The sequence below is a fragment of the Prunus persica genome, chromosome G1 (assembly GCF_000346465.2).
Source record: "Prunus persica cultivar Lovell chromosome G1, Prunus_persica_NCBIv2, whole genome shotgun sequence".
NCBI lineage: Eukaryota > Viridiplantae > Streptophyta > Magnoliopsida > Rosales > Rosaceae > Prunus > Prunus persica.
The window spans coordinates 28,192,330-28,209,873 of record NC_034009.1 but is presented as its reverse complement, the minus strand read 5'-3'; the positions used below and the strand labels follow the sequence as shown (position 1 = coordinate 28,209,873).

General features: G+C 38.2%; 5 protein-coding genes across 6 annotated transcripts; 4 read left to right on the top strand and 1 right to left on the bottom strand.

Annotated features, from left to right (window-relative positions):
* On the top strand, nt 151–1,144 carry LOC18792266 (photosynthetic NDH subunit of lumenal location 2, chloroplastic). Its single transcript, XM_007225789.2, has 2 exons — nt 151–729; nt 832–1,144. The coding sequence occupies exons 1-2, from the start codon at nt 226–228 to the stop codon at nt 928–930; spliced, it is 603 nt and encodes a 200-aa protein (XP_007225851.1). The 5' UTR covers nt 151–225; the 3' UTR covers nt 931–1,144.
* On the bottom strand, nt 1,260–3,672 carry LOC18792318 (casparian strip membrane protein 1). The gene is made up of 3 exons (XM_007225844.2): nt 1,911–3,672; nt 1,687–1,810; nt 1,260–1,600 (listed from the first exon to the last, which is right to left on the bottom strand). The coding sequence occupies exons 1-3, from the start codon at nt 2,141–2,143 to the stop codon at nt 1,385–1,387; spliced, it is 573 nt and encodes a 190-aa protein (XP_007225906.1). The 5' UTR covers nt 2,144–3,672; the 3' UTR covers nt 1,260–1,384.
* LOC18789614 lies at nt 4,950–7,474 on the top strand. Its single transcript, XM_007225899.2, has 7 exons — nt 4,950–5,069; nt 6,094–6,304; nt 6,505–6,567; nt 6,688–6,735; nt 6,836–6,886; nt 7,036–7,099; nt 7,208–7,474. The coding sequence occupies exons 2-7, from the start codon at nt 6,119–6,121 to the stop codon at nt 7,297–7,299; spliced, it is 504 nt and encodes a 167-aa protein (XP_007225961.1). The 5' UTR covers nt 4,950–5,069; nt 6,094–6,118; the 3' UTR covers nt 7,300–7,474.
* LOC18789657 (methyltransferase-like protein 7A) lies at nt 7,641–9,353 on the top strand. 2 transcript variants are annotated; one of them, XM_007223105.2, is made up of 6 exons: nt 7,641–7,926; nt 8,001–8,096; nt 8,213–8,431; nt 8,611–8,707; nt 8,778–8,840; nt 8,950–9,353. In XM_007223105.2, exons 1-6 carry the CDS (start codon nt 7,672–7,674, stop codon nt 9,141–9,143), a joined length of 924 nt encoding a protein of 307 aa, XP_007223167.1. In that variant the 5' UTR covers nt 7,641–7,671; the 3' UTR covers nt 9,144–9,353. The 2 variants fall into 2 exon arrangements, with proteins under 2 accessions (XP_007223167.1, XP_007223166.1); XM_007223104.2 differs by having other exon boundaries at nt 8,778–8,844; nt 8,950–9,089.
* Nucleotides 11,800–14,645, top strand: LOC18792361 (the record flags this gene model as incomplete). The annotated part of the gene is made up of 3 exons (XM_007223151.2): nt 11,800–12,196; nt 13,347–13,381; nt 13,474–14,645. Coding segments are annotated over 3 exons (1,317 nt in total), but the record flags the coding sequence as incomplete, so codon positions are not given.

Here is a 17,544-nt window from a genome sequence, read left to right as displayed (position 1 = left end):
GGCCTCTTTCTTTATCTTTTTTGGCCTTTTGGATGTGGGTGGAGCCCACCTAAACTTCTCCCTGACTCATCCAAAAACGAAGATAATGAATGCCACGTGACAAAAAGTGAGGTCCGTGTTGGATTAACGGGCAACGCGGTCAGCCACAAAAACCTGCCCAAGAATCCACAAAAACCACCATACTTCTTTGAAATATTGGAATTTGTCTGCATTTAACCAGAAGCCATGAGCAGCTTCACCAACACCACCACAACCTTCCTCCATGCCCAAATCACCAAACCCCAAAACTACCTCTGCAAAATCTCACTCCCAGCCATCAAAGCCTCACTTCCAGGAGCAGAAGAAGAAGAGAACAATGCCACAAGTCGAAGAAAAATTGTGACATCATTTTTAGGCACTTCCTTGGCACTTGGGGTGCACCAACATGGCATTGCCACCCCACTTGGACTAGCCGAGAATTGGGGCACTCGTTCGTTTATAAGGGAACGATTTTTTGAGCCTGGATTGTCTCCAGAAGATGCAGTGGCTAGAATTAAGCAAACAGCTGAAGGGCTGCACAGCATTAGGGACATGTTGGAGGCCATGGCTTGGAGGTATGTCATATTTTACATTCGCCTAAAGTCGGCCTATCTTTCTCAGGATCTGAAAAATGCTGCGACTCTGGTGCCGGATGTTCGCCGTCAAGAGTATGTTAAGACGGCCAATGAGTTGGTGAATAACATGACAGAGGTAGATTTGTTACTCTTAAAGTATATTGTGTGTGCATTTATATATTGGTGATTTTTTTTTTAATCTGATTAGAATGTGATTGTGTTTGTGTTTGTATTGCAGTTTGATTATTATGTTCGAACGCCGAAGGTGTATGAATCGTATCTATACTACGAGAAGACATTGAAATCAATAGATGATCTGGTGGCGTTGTTGGCCTAGTACGAGGTGTCGGATGTTTTTATTTGGAGCTACATGATTGCAATTTTCAATGCTTTGGATTGAAACCAAATATATTTGGGTAAATATAAAAGCGCATGGTTTGTTAATGGATAAAAGCGCATGGTTCGTTTAGAGCTCTTGCAATCTTAGGAGATTTTGTGATCTAAATTCATTAAGATTACGGTAATGCCACTACTAGAAAACCTCAGCCACAGACAACCTGTGCCCTATCATCTTGGCATGCATACACACACCTATGCATAAATTCATTGCGACAAATGTTGGTTTTAAATAGTGGTAGACAACATTGCAGTATGGCAAAAGAAAAATGTAACAAGATATTGCAGATTTGCTTTAAATAAATATACAGAACGTACATTTTATGTTGTTGTGTAAATGAAAGATACTAGTAGCAAATTTTTTCATATCACACACTTACAAACCCAGCAGCACATCAACGTCGAGAGATTGCCACAGATGACATGATGATTAGGAGTACAAGTACAGTTATGGCAACAAAGGAGCCGATGAGAGACCCAGAAATGCGCTCGCAGAAGCTGTTGAATTGCCGGCAAAATGCAAACCAGTTGGTGCTGGAGTTGCCATAATGTGCCAGGTACACTATGGCTGCTGCTGCTGAAGCTCCAGCAGTTAAAAGCCCCATCATCACCTTCACAAAATTCAAGTATATATAATTGAGAATTTGGCAAAGAATATATATTTGAGTGAATGGTCAGCTAAGGTAGCATATATTACCGTGTCAGAGATGATCAAGACGATCCTGCTGTTTTTGGCTGCAGTCCAGATGATATGGACAAAGGATAAAGGAAGAGAAAGCACAAGGTAGACACATACAATTGAGTTGGCAATCACAAAAAACCTGTGTGACATGAAAGCACATGTACGAAGTTTTAGCCTTTTTCTCTTGAGGAAAAGAAAATAGTAGTTCAATCATTTTTGCAAAGATTAAAGATTGTTACGTTAACGTGGGAAGATCCTTGTAACGAGCCCTGAATCGAACAAACTGCGCGGTGAAGGGAAGCGTTTCCCGGCTGGTTCCCATAGCTATTGCACTTGCCAATGTTCCAAGGGCTGCAACTACCCGCAGAGTGAAGTCTAGAACAGAGAGCACTCTGCTCACCCTTACTTTTGGGATTGGGATGGGTTTTGAGGCTTCTTTATCAGTAGCATCAACTGCTCCTCCTGCCTTCATTTTTCTTACTTAGTTTTTCTCTTTGAAAGTGTAGGGAGTTTTGAAATTGTACTGTGTACTTGATAGACTGATGATATTGCTGTGGAGATAGATACAGGGGAAGGCATGCATTTATAGTAATTTGTATGTTGGGTTTCAATGCCTTGCCTTGCGTATGTATGCTTCTCCTGGGCATGCCATATGTAAGCCTGTGATAGGCTGAATGATGACATCTCACTGGTAAAGCTGGAGTTTAGTGACAAAGGCAATCCCACCGGCTCTCACTTGCTCAATATTTAATTCTGAACAAAGAGCCTTCTGCCAACTCCAACAATGAACAGATAATGCCATGACATTAGGACAAGGCTTTGTGCAAATTTTGTGCTACTAATTTTCCCTTGGTGACATGCCAGGGTCATAGGAAATTGGCCAATCAGGAATATGATTAAGTCACTGCTAAGTAAAGGCATGATCTGAAATGCTTGTGGAGAATGCTGTCACTGTTTTAGTGGGTTTGGTGGCTTAGGGTTTAAACATATGTAATATGTTGTCTTTTAGGTTGAAAATGTATGTCAAGAAAAAGGCGCCATTAGGCCCAAGGCAACTTGGCAATGACAGCAAGTCCAAATTTCCCATGAATACATGCAATGCAAACAGCTCCAGGGCCTAATCAAATGGACCTGAAAACCTTACCTCTTGGCTCTAAACTTCAAAAGGAAGGAAGAAGCAGCAATATGTCATGAGATACAGGACTTCCTGCTTAGTGAAATCTTGACAAGTAGAAATTTGTTTGCTGTTTTGGACCTGCACTACTTCACAAATCTTTATAATTGGGGAAAATAAAATAAAAATTGACCATCATCTATATAACAAACACCATGAAAATGCCATATAATCAACAAAAAAACATGGGATTTGATCAAAAAATGAAAAAGAAAAAACATGGGATCATTTTGTCAGAAAGTACTTGCAAAAAAGCACAAATGAGAGAGTTGGGATTTTTATAGAAGCAAAAATGAGAAAACTTACTGCCATGTACATCATTCAATCTGGGCTTCTTCCCTCTCCATTATCATTATCATCATTGATCTAACATGTAAACATGAGATAGACATGTAGCCATGGACAACTTGCCAATTATCTCTACCACACACATAAACTTTTGGATCATCTGGAATTGGATCTCACTCAATCGCAAAACAAATTAAATCAGTGTTTTCATTCTTCTAGTTAATTTCAGTGTGCATAACAGAAGGCTCCTTGTTTCTCTTGCTTGCTAAAATTGCAGAGCATGGGTAGAAACAAAGTTGTCACATTTGATGAAAATTTTATGTACCTATAAACAAGAGAAGTAGTAGCCGCCGGCAAGTCATCCTTGGCTGCATCACATATATATTATCTCATACTTACATGCAAGACCTGAGATGATTCATAATCCAATTTCAACCAGGGTCTTAAAACTTGCAGTGTTCTGTGGGAATGGTTGGGTTGGAATTTGGGAGGAGGGGGAGAAAAAGAAGAACCGCATTGGAGTTTGGCTCATTACAACAAGGAGGAAATGATCCATGGGCCAGTATGAATAGGAAACTTGTTTCAGCTATATATCAGTGGATGTGGATTGTTGAGTTGAACCAATTAATGCAGAGACGTGGGCAGCAAGGATTTTACCAGAAAAAGAAGAGAATAGGCTACCAATTTTTGCCTTGAAATTCATACAGCAAATCAAAATAAGATTTGGTTCATATCCACTTTAGCTATGGTCTTATTTAGCAACAAGATTTTCTACATTCGGTACGTCTTGGAAACAGAATCTTATCACTTGCCAAAATCATGTCTGCATAATGCAATAAAAGATTGGGAAGCAATAAATTTGCGTGCTACACCACTACTTGCGTCTTGTTTTTCTTCTCTGTGATGCAATGCTTGTTATTGCTAGCTATAAATCATTGCAATGCAAAATCTTTTGCACATGTTGCTGTTATCTTTTGCTGAGAGCCATTGTGATGTAATAGAATATGGGGCAATATCCAGACTGACGAAAATGGTTATGGTGGGTGACATGGGCTAGCTGGTAATTATAATCCCCTTTCTTTATCAACTTTGGTCTTGATGAAGCAGATAATTTTTATTTTTACTTTGTTGGACTCATTCAACCCTTTTATTCTGCCTCCTTTTTGTTGCCTCTCACTTTACAAAATTTTAACACGTTTGCAACGGACTTGTATTTAAGTGGTTAAGAGTAATTAATTTTCACTCGAGATTCTATGTTCAAATTCTTCCTCTTCAATATCATTTGTATAAAAAAAAAAACATTTTAACACTTTCTTTTTTCATGCGTACTATAAATTTGACAAATTAAACCTGATCTAATAGTATTTTCATTCTTTTATTCTTAACATTGAACGTTATTTTACTAATGAGGTCTAGCTCAGTAAAAAAATACTTTGATTTCCATATCAGTGGTCGAATGTTCAAACCTCCGTCGACACTTTTGATAGTGTATATGAAAAAAATCCATCTCTTTATAGTTTAAATTATCACTTGTATTAAAATTAAAATAAAAATTAAACGATATCTCAAATTCAAGAAAATTAAGTAAGTATTGGACCAAGAAAATATCTATGTATTTATAAATAGTAAGTATTGGACCAAGAAAATATCTATCTATTTAGAAATATATGTTGCGTTTGAAATAAAATAGCAAATATGAGGCCATCTTTATGAAAATAAGGCCCAAAGGGAATTCGAATTGAACCCAGTCAATTTCCGTACGGTTTCAACAAGGCCTCAACTCAAGTCTTACACAGCCCAAGACGTACGCTTGCCACCCTTAAGAGAATGTGCGTCGTGTAGCGTAATCTCTAGGCATCGTTCTTCTGATAGCCTCTACTTCGCAATCGGATCACGCCATTTCGGCTTTTTTTCTCCCTACCGGATCTTTGATCAGGTAAACGATCCACACCTTCACTTTCAGTTCTATTAGTCTTGCCTACTTGAACAATCTTGATAGATATTCATTGATCAAAGCTATTAAATTTGTGTTGTAATAAATCAAAGAACTCAGCTGCCTAGTTACAAGTCACTGGTATCTCTCATCTGGGTCGTGCTTGTTTCTGGGTTCTTCTAAAGTTCTTGATCCAACTTGTCAGTACAGTGTGATTCTTGATATTTACAAGTGAGACATATTTTTAGTTGTGCTTTTCCACAAACTGAAAAGTTTTGTGAAGAAATGGGAAATGATTAGGCCTGCATGTATTGAACTTAAATTCTAGTTGTTTTCTAATGCCATCGTCTTCCTTTAATTGTTTTTTTATGGTGCATATGGAAAGTGCGGGACGATTTGCTTCAACTTGTTTTGCTTCTCTCACTCGAAAAGTTGACTTTCTTTTTCCATTTTTCTATATCATTTTCAAGATGCTGATCCTTTCTATATCCTCAGTCGGGTCATAAGTTAATGAACAGGCATATTTCCTGTATCTTGATCCTCGATGTTGGGTTCGGGCTAGGGAGTTGGGAGGCCTTGTTGAAGGGCTACCTCCTTTTGTGTAAAATAGTCTTGATGTTCAACCAGAATAAAATAGACTCAAAAAAAAGGCATAGTTTTGACTAGCCTTTGAGGAAAAAAAATTGTAATGAGATAATCAAATATGACAAGACGAACCCGTCTAGTTTTATAGAATTAGGGTGGTTGCTTCAATGCGTTTTTGTGGCATGAAACATTTATCAACATAGTCATATTTATTTTTGTTTACAGGGTTATATTTGGGCCAATTTACAGACATTTGTATGCATGCCTATGATTTGATATATTGGAGTTGCACCAATTAATAGGCTTATCTTTTCTAAAAGTAATTGTTATGAGATTTTAAAGACGGAAGGAACTTGCTCACTTATTTGGACATTGCAATGATAGGACTGGATTTGATTACATCTGTTTTTGATTGAGTAGAAGGATTCTTTTGTTTCTGTAGTTGTCACCTGTGCCCAGAGCAAAATATGTCAGATACAAACACGGAGGAGGTGAAGGAGCCAGAGCTTGCTGATAGTGCTCCTAAGGATCAAGGTGCTGGTGACAATGCCGATGGTGCTCCTAAGGATCAAGGTGCTGGTGACAATGCCGAGGAAGACCTAAAAGCTTCAAATGAAAATCATGAAAATTCCATGCCTTCACCCCAGCAGGAGGTACAACTCTGCTCTGCAAATCGTTCTAAACTTTTTGAAATTTCTTGCCTGTTGCCCTGTCATCTGTTAATGCAAACTGTCTTTCTCATTGAAATGATCTTTTTGCATCAAAATTTCTTTATATATCATCAGCTTGCTTCATTAGGTCAATAGTTGAAGTTATGCAGTAGGATCATTGTCTACAATTTTGTCTTCTTCAGGAGGCAACAATTAAGAAAAAGTATGGAGGCATATTACCAAGGAAGCCTCCACTGATATCCAAGGTAATTGTTGGCCTTGTTCTCACTCTTTACCCCCTAGCTCCCCTGTCTGAAATTTCTGATCTAGTTCTATCTTTATTGAGATAAATAAAGCCACCAACAAGCAATTTGAATTTTCTGCAGGACCATGAGCGTGCTTATTTTGATTCTGCTGATTGGGCATTGGGAAAGGTGCTCATTTGGATTTGCTTAGATTGTAGTTGCTATAACTCTGAAGGTTTGAAGCCTAATCTCTTTGCCTATCTTTGGTTCTTTTTAACTTCTTCAACAGCAAGGAGCAAAGCCAAAAGGGCCACTTGAAGCACTCCGCCCAAAGCTGCAGGTGTGTTCGATGATAACACCATGATTTTCTTACCTCAAGCTGGCTAGAAGTTGTTAACATAGATAGGAATTCTTGTCTTCTCCTGTTATCCTTTGCTATACATCAGTACATGGTTTTTATCTCTTATATTTGTCTGTTGTTGTCATCAGCCCACACCACAACAGCAAGCGCGTTCAAGGCGCTCATCTTATTCCCGTGCAGGCGACGGCGATGGTATGTGCAATCAATAACCAATTTCCAACATCACCACCAATAAACTTCTTGTACATGTTAGAAAACCATGTTCAGCACTTGAACTCCTTTATCTCTTTCCTACATTAGATGGCGGCAATGACAACACTCCTTTGGAGGACCAAGTAGACAGTGGCAGCAGTAACACGGCGGATGAGGATCAGAGTTGCCACCGCGAGTAGCTACTGCGTGCTGCACGTTCTGAACGTTGAAGCTGAGAGTCAGATCTCACCTTGTTTAAGGTGCCAGAGCAAATAAAGATAAAACTTGCCAAATTTTTGTACTGGTTGTAACATGTAACATGAATCATGTACACACTGGATGAAGATATGACATTTCATTTACTTAAATTTCTTATGTGGGATTGCTCATATTGAGAGAGAGCTCCATGAATATATACTGAAGGCAGAATTTTAGAAAAAGGTTTTATTTACAAGAAGTATCATCAAGACAAAACGACAGAATTTATGCTGTCGTTGGCCATGAAAAACATAATAATTCCATAACATGGCACCATCCACTCAAGAAATCACACACCACTGGCCGCTGTAGAGATGATCCTTCACACCATTCCCTTCTCACCCAACATCGCGCCACGTGGCCTAATCACATCGCGTTCTGATTCTTTTCCAACCCGAGTCAACTCAGATGCTTCAACCGCCGGGTCACTCGCGCCGGACTCGTTCTGTTTCAGCGGCGTATGTTCGTGCGGAAGAAGGCGCTTCGTTGAAGCAGCAGTGGCCACATCATTATTCCCAATTTGCCCCTCCACCTCCATCGCTTCCAAATTGCCTTCTGATAATTATACGGTACGTACTGGTCTTTAGATACTTCACAGAAAATTTGGTGGTTTTTAAAAAAAAATTGTGTGATGCATGCTTAGACCATATTAGAAGAAGTTCATCCTCCAAGACCAGACTGGTATGAAGAGTTCTATGCATCAGTCTTGAACACCTCCATGCAATCTTATGAAGACGAGGTTAGTGGTTAATTAGTAAATACTAAAAGTTCCCATTTAACTAAGTTTTGAGATTAGTGGTTCATTAGTAAATGTTTCTTTCTCAGTGAGCTTAGTTACTTCATTTTATGGGTAAGATTGCAGGTTACAAGGCAGAGCTATTCGCTGAATTGAAGGGAAAAGCTCAGCAAGTGTTGGAAATTGGTATAGGGACTGGTCCTAATCTTAGATACTATGCTGCTGATAGTGGTGTCCGGGTTTTTGGTGTGGATCCGAATATAAAGATGGAAAAGTATGCTCGGGCTGCCGCCGTGGCTGCCGGTCTGCCCCTTTCGAATTTTGAGTTTGTACAAGCAGTATGTGAAACTGGTTATTAATTTATGAAGCTTGAATTTACAACATTCAATGTATAATTTCTTATAATGCAAGTTTTCTTAACCTGCAACTTATTGAATTTCGGTTTCTAGTATTTGTCCCCTCTTTGTGAAATTTGCTTTTTGTTTGTGATATATTGGAAATGCTTAATCTTAACCAGGTTGGGGAGGCTATACCATTAGATGATGCTTCAGTTGATGCAGTTGTGGGAACCCTTGTATTGTGTTCTGTTAAAGATGTTGATAAGACTCTGAAAGGTAATGGTTTTGCATAAAATTCCTGACTTGTGGGTTGTTGCTTATTGCTCATTTTTGGTGTTGTATTCAGAGATAAAGAGAGTGCTGAGACCAGGTGGAGTTTACCTGTTTGTGGAGCATGTGGCTGCAAAAGGTAGGTAGTGAGCTGAACCCAATTTCTAATTCATTGAGGAAATTGAGGGGAAGAAGGTGTTATATATGGTTTTCCATTTCTAAAGCAAGCAACTGGTATCGTGGTGCAGATGGAACACTCCTCAGATTTACACAGAGTATTCTTGATCCTCTGCAACAAACCCTAGCTGATGGGTGTCATCTCACCAGGGAAACGGGAAGGAGCATATCCAAGTCTGGCTTCTCAGATGTTAAGCTTAGCATGACCTCCTTGTCCAGTGCCTCCATCATAAACCCTCAACTCTTTGGAATAGCTTGTAAGTAACAATAACAGAAGGCCACAGAAATATTCTCAAACAGTTGCATACTCCTCTTAACATCATCAATAAGATGCCCATCTGGTGCAAAAGACTCCTCCTCATCAATAATTAAGTTATTAATTAGCAGTCTGAAAACTTGATGAGGAGCTCAACCAGAGAATCTTGGATTGTGTTTGTTATTATTGGAATAAATTTGTAGTTTTGGTTGGCCATTATTGGGCTTGGGCCTTTCTAAGCAAGCAATAGTGAGCCCATGTGGCTCAATTTCTCACAAGATAAATAAATAAATCTTTTTTTAATCATACTAGAATCAAACAAATTCTATTGTTCAGAAAATCATCAGGCTTGGCAATATGTAATTCAATCTAAGATATATAATTATATTATCCTGCTCAGGTTGCTCCCGGGAATATATGTATATAAATACATGTGATCTAACAGTCCCCTTCTATTGAGGGATCCCTCAAATATTTGAGGGACGCCCTTTAGAGTACCCTATAATTCTTTTCCCAATAATCCAAACCATCTATTTTTTAGGTATTCATTCATAGATCATCCTTACAAAAAATTAGACAAATCGGAAACCGTTTCGACATCCAATTGTGTCTTACAAAATCAATGAACACGGTGCTTTAAGAAAGTACTAAAATTTCAATAACTCAATTGAGTGGTCACATGATATCGGATTCAAGTGATTTTTTGTAGAGATGATCTTTGAATGAGTATCTACAAAATAGACGGTTTGGATTAGTAAAATACAATCCGGAGTGGGGCCTACAAGCACTGGCGGATCTACATAGGCGCAAGGAGGTGCACTTGCACCTCCCTTCGCAGGAAAAATAATTGTAGGTGCTTCAAACTGCCCCTTTGCTCAACTGGTGTACAGATTACCTTATTTCCATTTTCAACATTTAAGTAAATGTCTTTGTCATTTTACTTTAATTTATTTTTATATTACTCCATTTACTTAAGTTTACAATGTAAATAAGGAAGTACCCCCCATTTGGATTCAAATAAAAATACTAGAAAATCAAATTCATATCAAATCAAAATATGAAAAATCGGTTTTAGTGCAAAATACGATTTAGGCTAAAAATGATGGCTCATTAAGTCAATATATACTTCATACTAAAATCCCATAAAATCAAGTTTTCTTATTTAATGTGTAAGGAATAAAAGCCGCCAAAAATTATCTTGAGAAAATGATTATTCCGAAAAACTATTTCTCATACTTAATCAATTTTGCACCTCTGCTAAAAATTTTCTGTGTCTGCCACTGCCTACAAGGGGTGTCCCTCAAATAAACTTATTTGAGAGATTCCTCAATGAAAGCTCTCTGTGTGATCTAAAATAAAATTTCATTAGCTCACGCAATCTTCTACAAAATGATTATTGCTATAAACAATTAATTAAATAAATGTGAAGAAATAATAATAAAAAAAGTCAAACAAAATTGGTGACAAAAAGAGACGAAGAAATAATGACATGCAAATAATGACAACAAAAAAACCAATCTGCCAGTGCCACCTACAGAAAAATATTAATTAAACTGCACAACTCCAGCTAAAAGAAAATAATATACGGAACAAAAAAGAAGGTAATTAATTAAGCTTGAAGAAACAGGGAATTGGATGGGATTATGCAGAAAAGGGAGGATCTTAATGCAAAAAGGTTCCTAAATAGGCTCCTCCTTTTCCTCCCCGATATATTAGGGTTTTCATTTCTTACTCACTCGACAACCAGTCGCCTAGGCCTAGCTCACGGTTTCTTCTCGTGCTTCGTCATTGTCTAATTGTAAGCTTTCTTTCTCGATTTACATTTCTGGGTTTTAAAAAGACCAGTTATTTATTTTTATCTTGTTGGGGCTTTCTATTTCTAGGGTTTTTGACTGATGTTCAGTTCTCAAATTTTGCTTTCTATCTGCTTTGGTTGTCTCGCTGTACTGTTTGATGAACTATTGGTGTTTCCAAGACCACGTTCTGCTCCTTATGTGTCTCTGTGAACTTTCTAAATTTGTATGCGCTCTATAAGGCTGAACTAGATGCCTGGCCTTATGCTGAACAAAAATATGAAAAATGCACACACTCTGCAAGTCTTGAAGTTAAAGTCACTGGCTTTGTGGAATTTATGTAATTTATCGGCTTTCATTTTGTTGATTTTAATGATGATGGATTAGTATCTTGTTGAGTATTTGTGTTCTGGAGTTTTGTTTTGTTGAACATTTGGACTTGAGAGTACTCGTGCTGAACATTGCCTTATCTAAAATTTTTCGAACTTTCTTGGTAGGGTTGCCTCTATGACCACTGAAGAACTCTGAAATATTTGTCATTTGCTGAAGAAATCTGGAGTTGTAAGCAACGTACTTTGAATATGTATTGTTGAAATTTTGATCCTCTGTTTTTAAGTGTTTGCCTGTTTTATATTTGAAGTTCTACCGCACTGTCCAATTTTCTTGAAGTGTGGGTCTTCGCACCCTGACTGCAGCACTTAATACTGTTAGGTGTTGTAGGATTCATTGTACTAATTATATGTTGTACCATCGATAAGTGGCGCTTGACATAAGTGAATGTAACTTGTTTCATGCAAGTGATATAAATTAGTGAGCTGAGCTTTAGGAAGATTGATAGCAGATAGAATCAATCTTCTTGTGTCTTATAAAAAATAGCTAAAACGGGGTCCCTGTGTTGTGTGGCTGCAAGGCCACATGAATCACATACGGCCAGTAGGGATTGGTCCGTGGGTCCAGAGGAGCCTTGCTGGCGAACTAATACGAGCTTCTCACCACCCCCATCGAGATGGGATTTCCGATTCCAACCTGAAGAACTACAATATGGTTTGCATGATGGTATTCAGCAACAGGGGTCTTCTACTTCATCAAACAGTAAAGGAAGTAGGGGCTGGGTAAGAGGCAACAATCTCTATAATCATCACTACTCTGCATCTGATGGTGCTGCACTGTTTTTAAGTAGTTCATCTGACCTTTCTCAAGGTCCTCAGTGGACACCTCCAGCAATACAGGAAATCAGTATAGATGATTATGAAACTGCAAAAAGGAGAGGTAATACAATTGATAATGCATCTCTATTTCAGTTTTTTCTGTGCGTGCATACACATGTTGATGTCTGATAAATTAGATTGCTTTTGGGATGAATTTCTAATTGTTGGCTTTAAAATCTGGTGTCAGAAAAAGCATATGAAGAAGTAATGTGCTAAGTGCAATTGCTATGCGGGTAACTATTAAACAATTTGGTGGATTAAATTTTGTTGGTTCATTTGGATTGAACAGAGCTATAATATTATTTTATGTAATGTTAATAATCTACCAAGTACAAATGAATTGGTGCAAATGATCTTGCATGATTATAATTTATGTTTATATTTTGAGATACACACATTTGCGTGTGTTTGTTACTGCACAATTTGATGGTATGTTGGTCATTGTTTGAAATAATTAGACATTGCAGTCTCTCGTAAAAAAGTTCTCACATCTTGTAGCCTTCTTTCTTACATCTCTCTGTGTGTGCACACTCGTGTATTTGTGTATGCTGCTTTTGCTTTGCACAAAAAGATGACCATCTGGGTTAGGTGATTTGATAGTTGGTTTTTACTAACAACCTGTGTATATGTGCTTGCTATATCTTCATTTCTCGGTGTTACATGATTAGTGTTAGAGTAATTTTCACAAAGTACTCTATTGTTCAATAACTCTGGCTTTATGCTCTAATTACATCTTAATTAGATTCATGAAAAAGAAAAACCCTTCAATCATAATAACCATTGTCATGCTTAATCTACTTATACTAGCAACTTAAGGAGCATCTCTTTCTTCTCTATTGTTGGCAGTCTAGGGTCAAGAGTGAAAAAGAGTGTTAGAAGCTTGCTAAATCTGATCTGGAATCATGAGTTCAGTTGACATTATCCATGGGGATTCTCATTGTTTTCATTTTGAATTATTTGGTTGTATTATTATGTCGTTTGAGGTGTTTTCTTGATTGATTTCTCACCTATGCTATTTATTCTTACATGCTTAAATTATTACCAAGATTGATCAATAATCAGACCCCTGTAGCCTATAAAATAGGGAATTCAAAATTTATACTTATTAAGGAAATTTAGTAATCTCAAGATTGTCATCATTCTTTCTAATATTCATGTTGTAAGTTATTTTCATTAACTTAACGTCACTCCCTCTTACTTGCTAGGTCCAGCTTTTGGGCATTCATTCTTTAGACCTACCATGGAGGTATTTTGTGAGAACTTTTGAATTCAAATTTCCTAGTTTATTTAATCAAATAAATTTATTTATTTTGTGTTTCCTTTGATGGTATCTTGCAGGGAACTTCAGAAATTCAAGACACCGGGGGATCCTCCTCATCCCGTTCAGACAGCAGTGAGTCTGAACCTGCAGTCAAGGCATGCCTATCTTCTCATCATACTTTACCGAGCCGCCGTTCATTCATGTCCAAACCTATTCATCCCTTATCTTTTCCTGCACAAACTCCTCCAAGAGAGGCTTCTGACCTTACTTTAGCTGGATTTACGGAATTTGATGCCGCCACTCCTCAAAGAGATGGCCACCGCTGGAGCAGTGCGAGTAGCAGCATTGATTTTGCAGATGTTTCTGAGTCATTTGAGGCAGAAATTTCTGGTCGACCATGTAATAATATGTCTGATGGTTTTAGATGCGGGTTGTGTGAAAGGTTTCTTTCACAGAGATCACCTTGGAGTTCTCGTAGGATAGTAAGAAGTGGAGATATGCCAGTCACAGGGGTGCTTTCTTGTTGTCATGTCTTCCATGCAGAGTGCTTGGAGCAAACAACGCCCAAGACACGTAAAAATGACCCTCCCTGCCCATTATGTGCCAGACTTGAGGAGGAAAATCTCCCTGAGCAGCAAGGCTTCTCAAGACTGCGGACTGGTTTTCCACGGCTCAGACCAATTTCTGATGACGGGTCATCCAGGCCTTGGGGATGTACGCAGGTAGGAGATTGTGTTGAAGGGGCTTTGCATGCTCCCCCGCGCAATAGTATGCTGTTGCTTAACAGAAGTCGCATAAAGAAAAATCTTTCTTTGAAAGGTAATTTGGGCAAAGAATTTCCAGGTAAGTTGAGAAAAAGTGGCTCTTACTCTTTTCAGCATTTGAGTGGAAAATCAGCTGACCAGGGAGCAGTTGGAAGCTCAAAGTCAAAGATGACTGCAGGCCTGACTATTAAGAACTGAAGAAAATACATAGCTAAATCGGAACCCCGAAAGTTTTCTCGATAGGCAATCCTTGAATTCTGCTATTTGGTTGTAAGTCTGAATAGATTATATATCTGCAGTGATTGGATTGGATAGCCTGCCGCCTTGTATAGATTTGATCTTGCTCAAATTGTGGGTTGAAACCCTTGTTGGAAGTAGACACATGTATGTTTGCATTGCTATTGTGCCTCTGTATTTTGATTTGTGTATGAATCTGTTTTGCCCTCTAAGAAAAGGGAAATTAATTTCTTTTTTCTTCTTTGGTCTTGTGTTGTTCTTGGAAAGCATTAATTGCCAGAAATCGTTTTAGAATTGTAGAGTACTATTAATTTATGAAAGACATGCTTCATGTAACTATCATAAAATAAAACAGTTCCATGGTTCTGTTCTTGGTTAGGCTCCCTTCATTTGTTTACACACGTCCTTAAAAATAAGTAGGAGGTTGATTTTTGCCCAGGTAGCCTAATCTGTGTCTGGACCCTGTTTAACTAGGATTTGTGGAGACTAATTGAGTTGTTGATTTATCATTTGTCTCCATGATTCATTGGTCCTAGTTCCTCGGATAGGCTTGATGGCCTATTGGCGGTAACCAGTAAGTTTTGTAACCACAAAAAGGAAAAGATAGAAAGGAAGAAAATATCTTTCATGTGTGTGTACATGGTACTGGCCCAAAATTGAAATCACAAGTCACCGTTTTTGAGGACTGGTGTTGAAGACTTTGCGTGCTCTGTGTGATTGCAGTAGGAACAGAACCCTTCACACACATAAGAAAGTTGAAAGCGCTTTTTTCAGAAGCTATATATATAATTACTTTGGCATTGCTGTTTCATACATCATCAAAGTAGACACATGAGGCAGGGTGCCCCATGTTTTCTACTGTCTCACCCTATTTTCTTAATCAAATTCGAATATTACTATAGCACAGATTTACAGATAAGAACAAAGATGTCAGCTCATAAAATAAAAACATGCAGATATCAATACATACATACAAGTTCATTGTCAATATTGGTCCTCTCCACTGCAAACTTGCAATGAAGGCTTTACATCAGTGGACCAGCACATCAGTATGTGAGGTTTCAGTTTCACCTCCACCACATAAACAGAAGAAAATTACCAGTGGAACCAATTTCCATAGCCATTGAAATGTTTACATGGGCCAGTGGATATTTGCTGAGGGGACCCTAGCTAGGGCTGCACAGAGAGAGGGGACCATCCTAAGCACTGAGCAGAGAATCCTTCTCCTTCCCCTTCCCCACAATCATGTGCTCAGTCGGGTTTGCCCCAGACAATTTCACATTGTGCATTATAACATGAGATCCCATGCCCAAATGTTTCTTATTTCTTACTCATGCAACTAACTATTTACAACTGTCACTGTTGTTGCAATTGGGCCCTCTTGGATCATCAAAATGGTTGGTTCCTTCAGCCACTAGCCATGTTCTCATGTCCTTTTCTTTGGGCATCAATTTGCCACATTGAGATAAAAGCCCTATGCTCCTACAAAGATTTGGAATAATATTGCGATTTTGACACCCCCTCCTCATAGTGCAACCACTAGGGTTCTATAGCATAGTCTCAGATTTTTTTTCCACGTACCCTGTTTTTTCCTTGTCAATGAAGGTGATAAAGTGTGGCTAAGGTTTTGAATTGTCAAATAAATGTACAAATTCCAAACCAAAAAGATCGAAGCATAACTTTTTCGATGGCTTTTCAAAAAGAAAACCCTTCCCTCTTGTTTCATGGTTTCCACATATGATATCTCTCAATTTGTGGCGGCATCGCTCGTGTTACATCTCTAGTACTGTTGTTATCCATAACCTTATCATTTCGCAGCCGACAATTAGTAAATGTGATGTCCCAATTTGCAATTTGATCGACTGACTGATTTTATAGCTTAATGATGGTCATAAGATTAACAGGAAGAAAAATCACACTCAAATCTTCATGGCATTTTTATTGCGTATGATGATGGAAGGTTATTTGACAAAGCTTCATCATGCAAACGTGCCACTTTTTTTCCTTTCTTTCCTTTCCTTTTCTTTTGAACGACTTTATAAGTGCTCGTTTTCTTTAATGATATGGAGGGTGAATTGGAAGTCAAATTCAGTTGGCGCTCAAACTGAATGCAACCAGTGTTTTCAAAAAGAGAAAAAAAGAAAAGAAAAAAAAGGTTTTCTATCTATCCCAGGTAAAGAAGAAGAAAAAAGGTCCAATTAGATTTCAGTTTGGGTTCAGTTGGCTCGGCTAAAAAGGTAAAGCATGTTCTGAACTAATCACCTGATCAGGTAGGAAGTTTTAAAAACCATATAAAAAAGACTGAGAGGAGAGAAGGGAAATCGAACAAAAGACTTCGGATGTAGGGTAAACCTAAAGTAAGAAGAGTGCATGACCCTAAACCTAAAGTAAGAATTAAGGTGAGGTGCATGTGATGGGTGGGGTGGGGGGGGTCCAAAGGACTTAAGCGTGATGAACTTTTTTTTGTTTTGTTTTGTTTATAAGTAAAGTCTCAATCAAAAGCTTAGTGCTCCAACATGGTGGCCTCCTTCATGTGGGATTGTTTCCTAACAAGTAATTAAACCAGTTAGCTCTGGCAATGGCAACCTAACTCCTCTCAGTTAAGTCTGTCTTCTTACCAGTAGTCTCAACATTAATTCATGAAATGGAAACTGCTCAAAAAGTAGAGAGCATGCTAATTAACTTGAGTGGGTTTGCTTTTGTTCAGTGGGGGAGACACTACAATTACCTTGTCATGGGGGAGACACTACAATTTTTACTTGTATTTTTTTATCTCAGAAGACTCACACAACACTAGTGGGTGACGACCATGTTGTCGTGCACGGATATTTATTTATTTTTAACCTTTTTTTTTCACCTAAGTGCAGAGCTGGATTCAATTAGCAGTGAATAGAGTTCTCCTTCTCCATGAGAAAACTGAAAAGTACCCTTCACACGACAGTCACACTCACTCATGTCAAGCTCACGCATTTTTGTCAATTTCAATTTTCCCATCTTGATAAATTGATAGAACCCTAATCTGGCTATGATCTTTTCTTCTTGTGACAAATATCAATTTCAACTTTTATCGTTTAGTCTTCAACTAATATGCAAATATCAGAATTTGCGGTTTCTTCTTACCATGTCTGGCAAAATAACAAAGGGAGA

Bases quoted from the DNA above. Each gene is read 5' to 3' on its own strand.
- LOC18789614 (XM_007225899.2), top strand. From the start codon at position 6,119: ATGTCAGATACAAACACGGAGGAGGTGAAGGAGCCAGAGCTTGCTGAT. The intron at 6,736-6,835 runs GTGCTCATTTGG...CTTCTTCAACAG, and splicing joins CTGATTGGGCATTGGGAAAG to CAAGGAGCAAAGCCAAAAGG. The intron at 7,100-7,207 runs GTATGTGCAATC...TTCCTACATTAG, and splicing joins CCGTGCAGGCGACGGCGATG to ATGGCGGCAATGACAACACT.
- LOC18792266 (XM_007225789.2), top strand. From the start codon at position 226: ATGAGCAGCTTCACCAACACCACCACAACCTTCCTCCATGCCCAAATC. The intron at 730-831 runs GTAGATTTGTTA...TTTGTATTGCAG, and splicing joins TGGTGAATAACATGACAGAG to TTTGATTATTATGTTCGAAC.
- LOC18792318 (XM_007225844.2), bottom strand. From the start codon at position 2,143: ATGAAGGCAGGAGGAGCAGTTGATGCTACTGATAAAGAAGCCTCAAAA. The intron at 1,811-1,910 runs GTAACAATCTTT...CATGTCACACAG, and splicing joins AAGGATCTTCCCACGTTAAC to GTTTTTTGTGATTGCCAACT. The intron at 1,601-1,686 runs GTAATATATGCT...AATTTTGTGAAG, and splicing joins TCTTGATCATCTCTGACACG to GTGATGATGGGGCTTTTAAC.
- LOC18789657 (XM_007223105.2), top strand. From the start codon at position 7,672: ATGATCCTTCACACCATTCCCTTCTCACCCAACATCGCGCCACGTGGC. The intron at 8,097-8,212 runs GTTAGTGGTTAA...TTTATGGGTAAG, and splicing joins TGCAATCTTATGAAGACGAG to ATTGCAGGTTACAAGGCAGA. The intron at 8,841-8,949 runs GTAGGTAGTGAG...ATCGTGGTGCAG, and splicing joins GGAGCATGTGGCTGCAAAAG to ATGGAACACTCCTCAGATTT.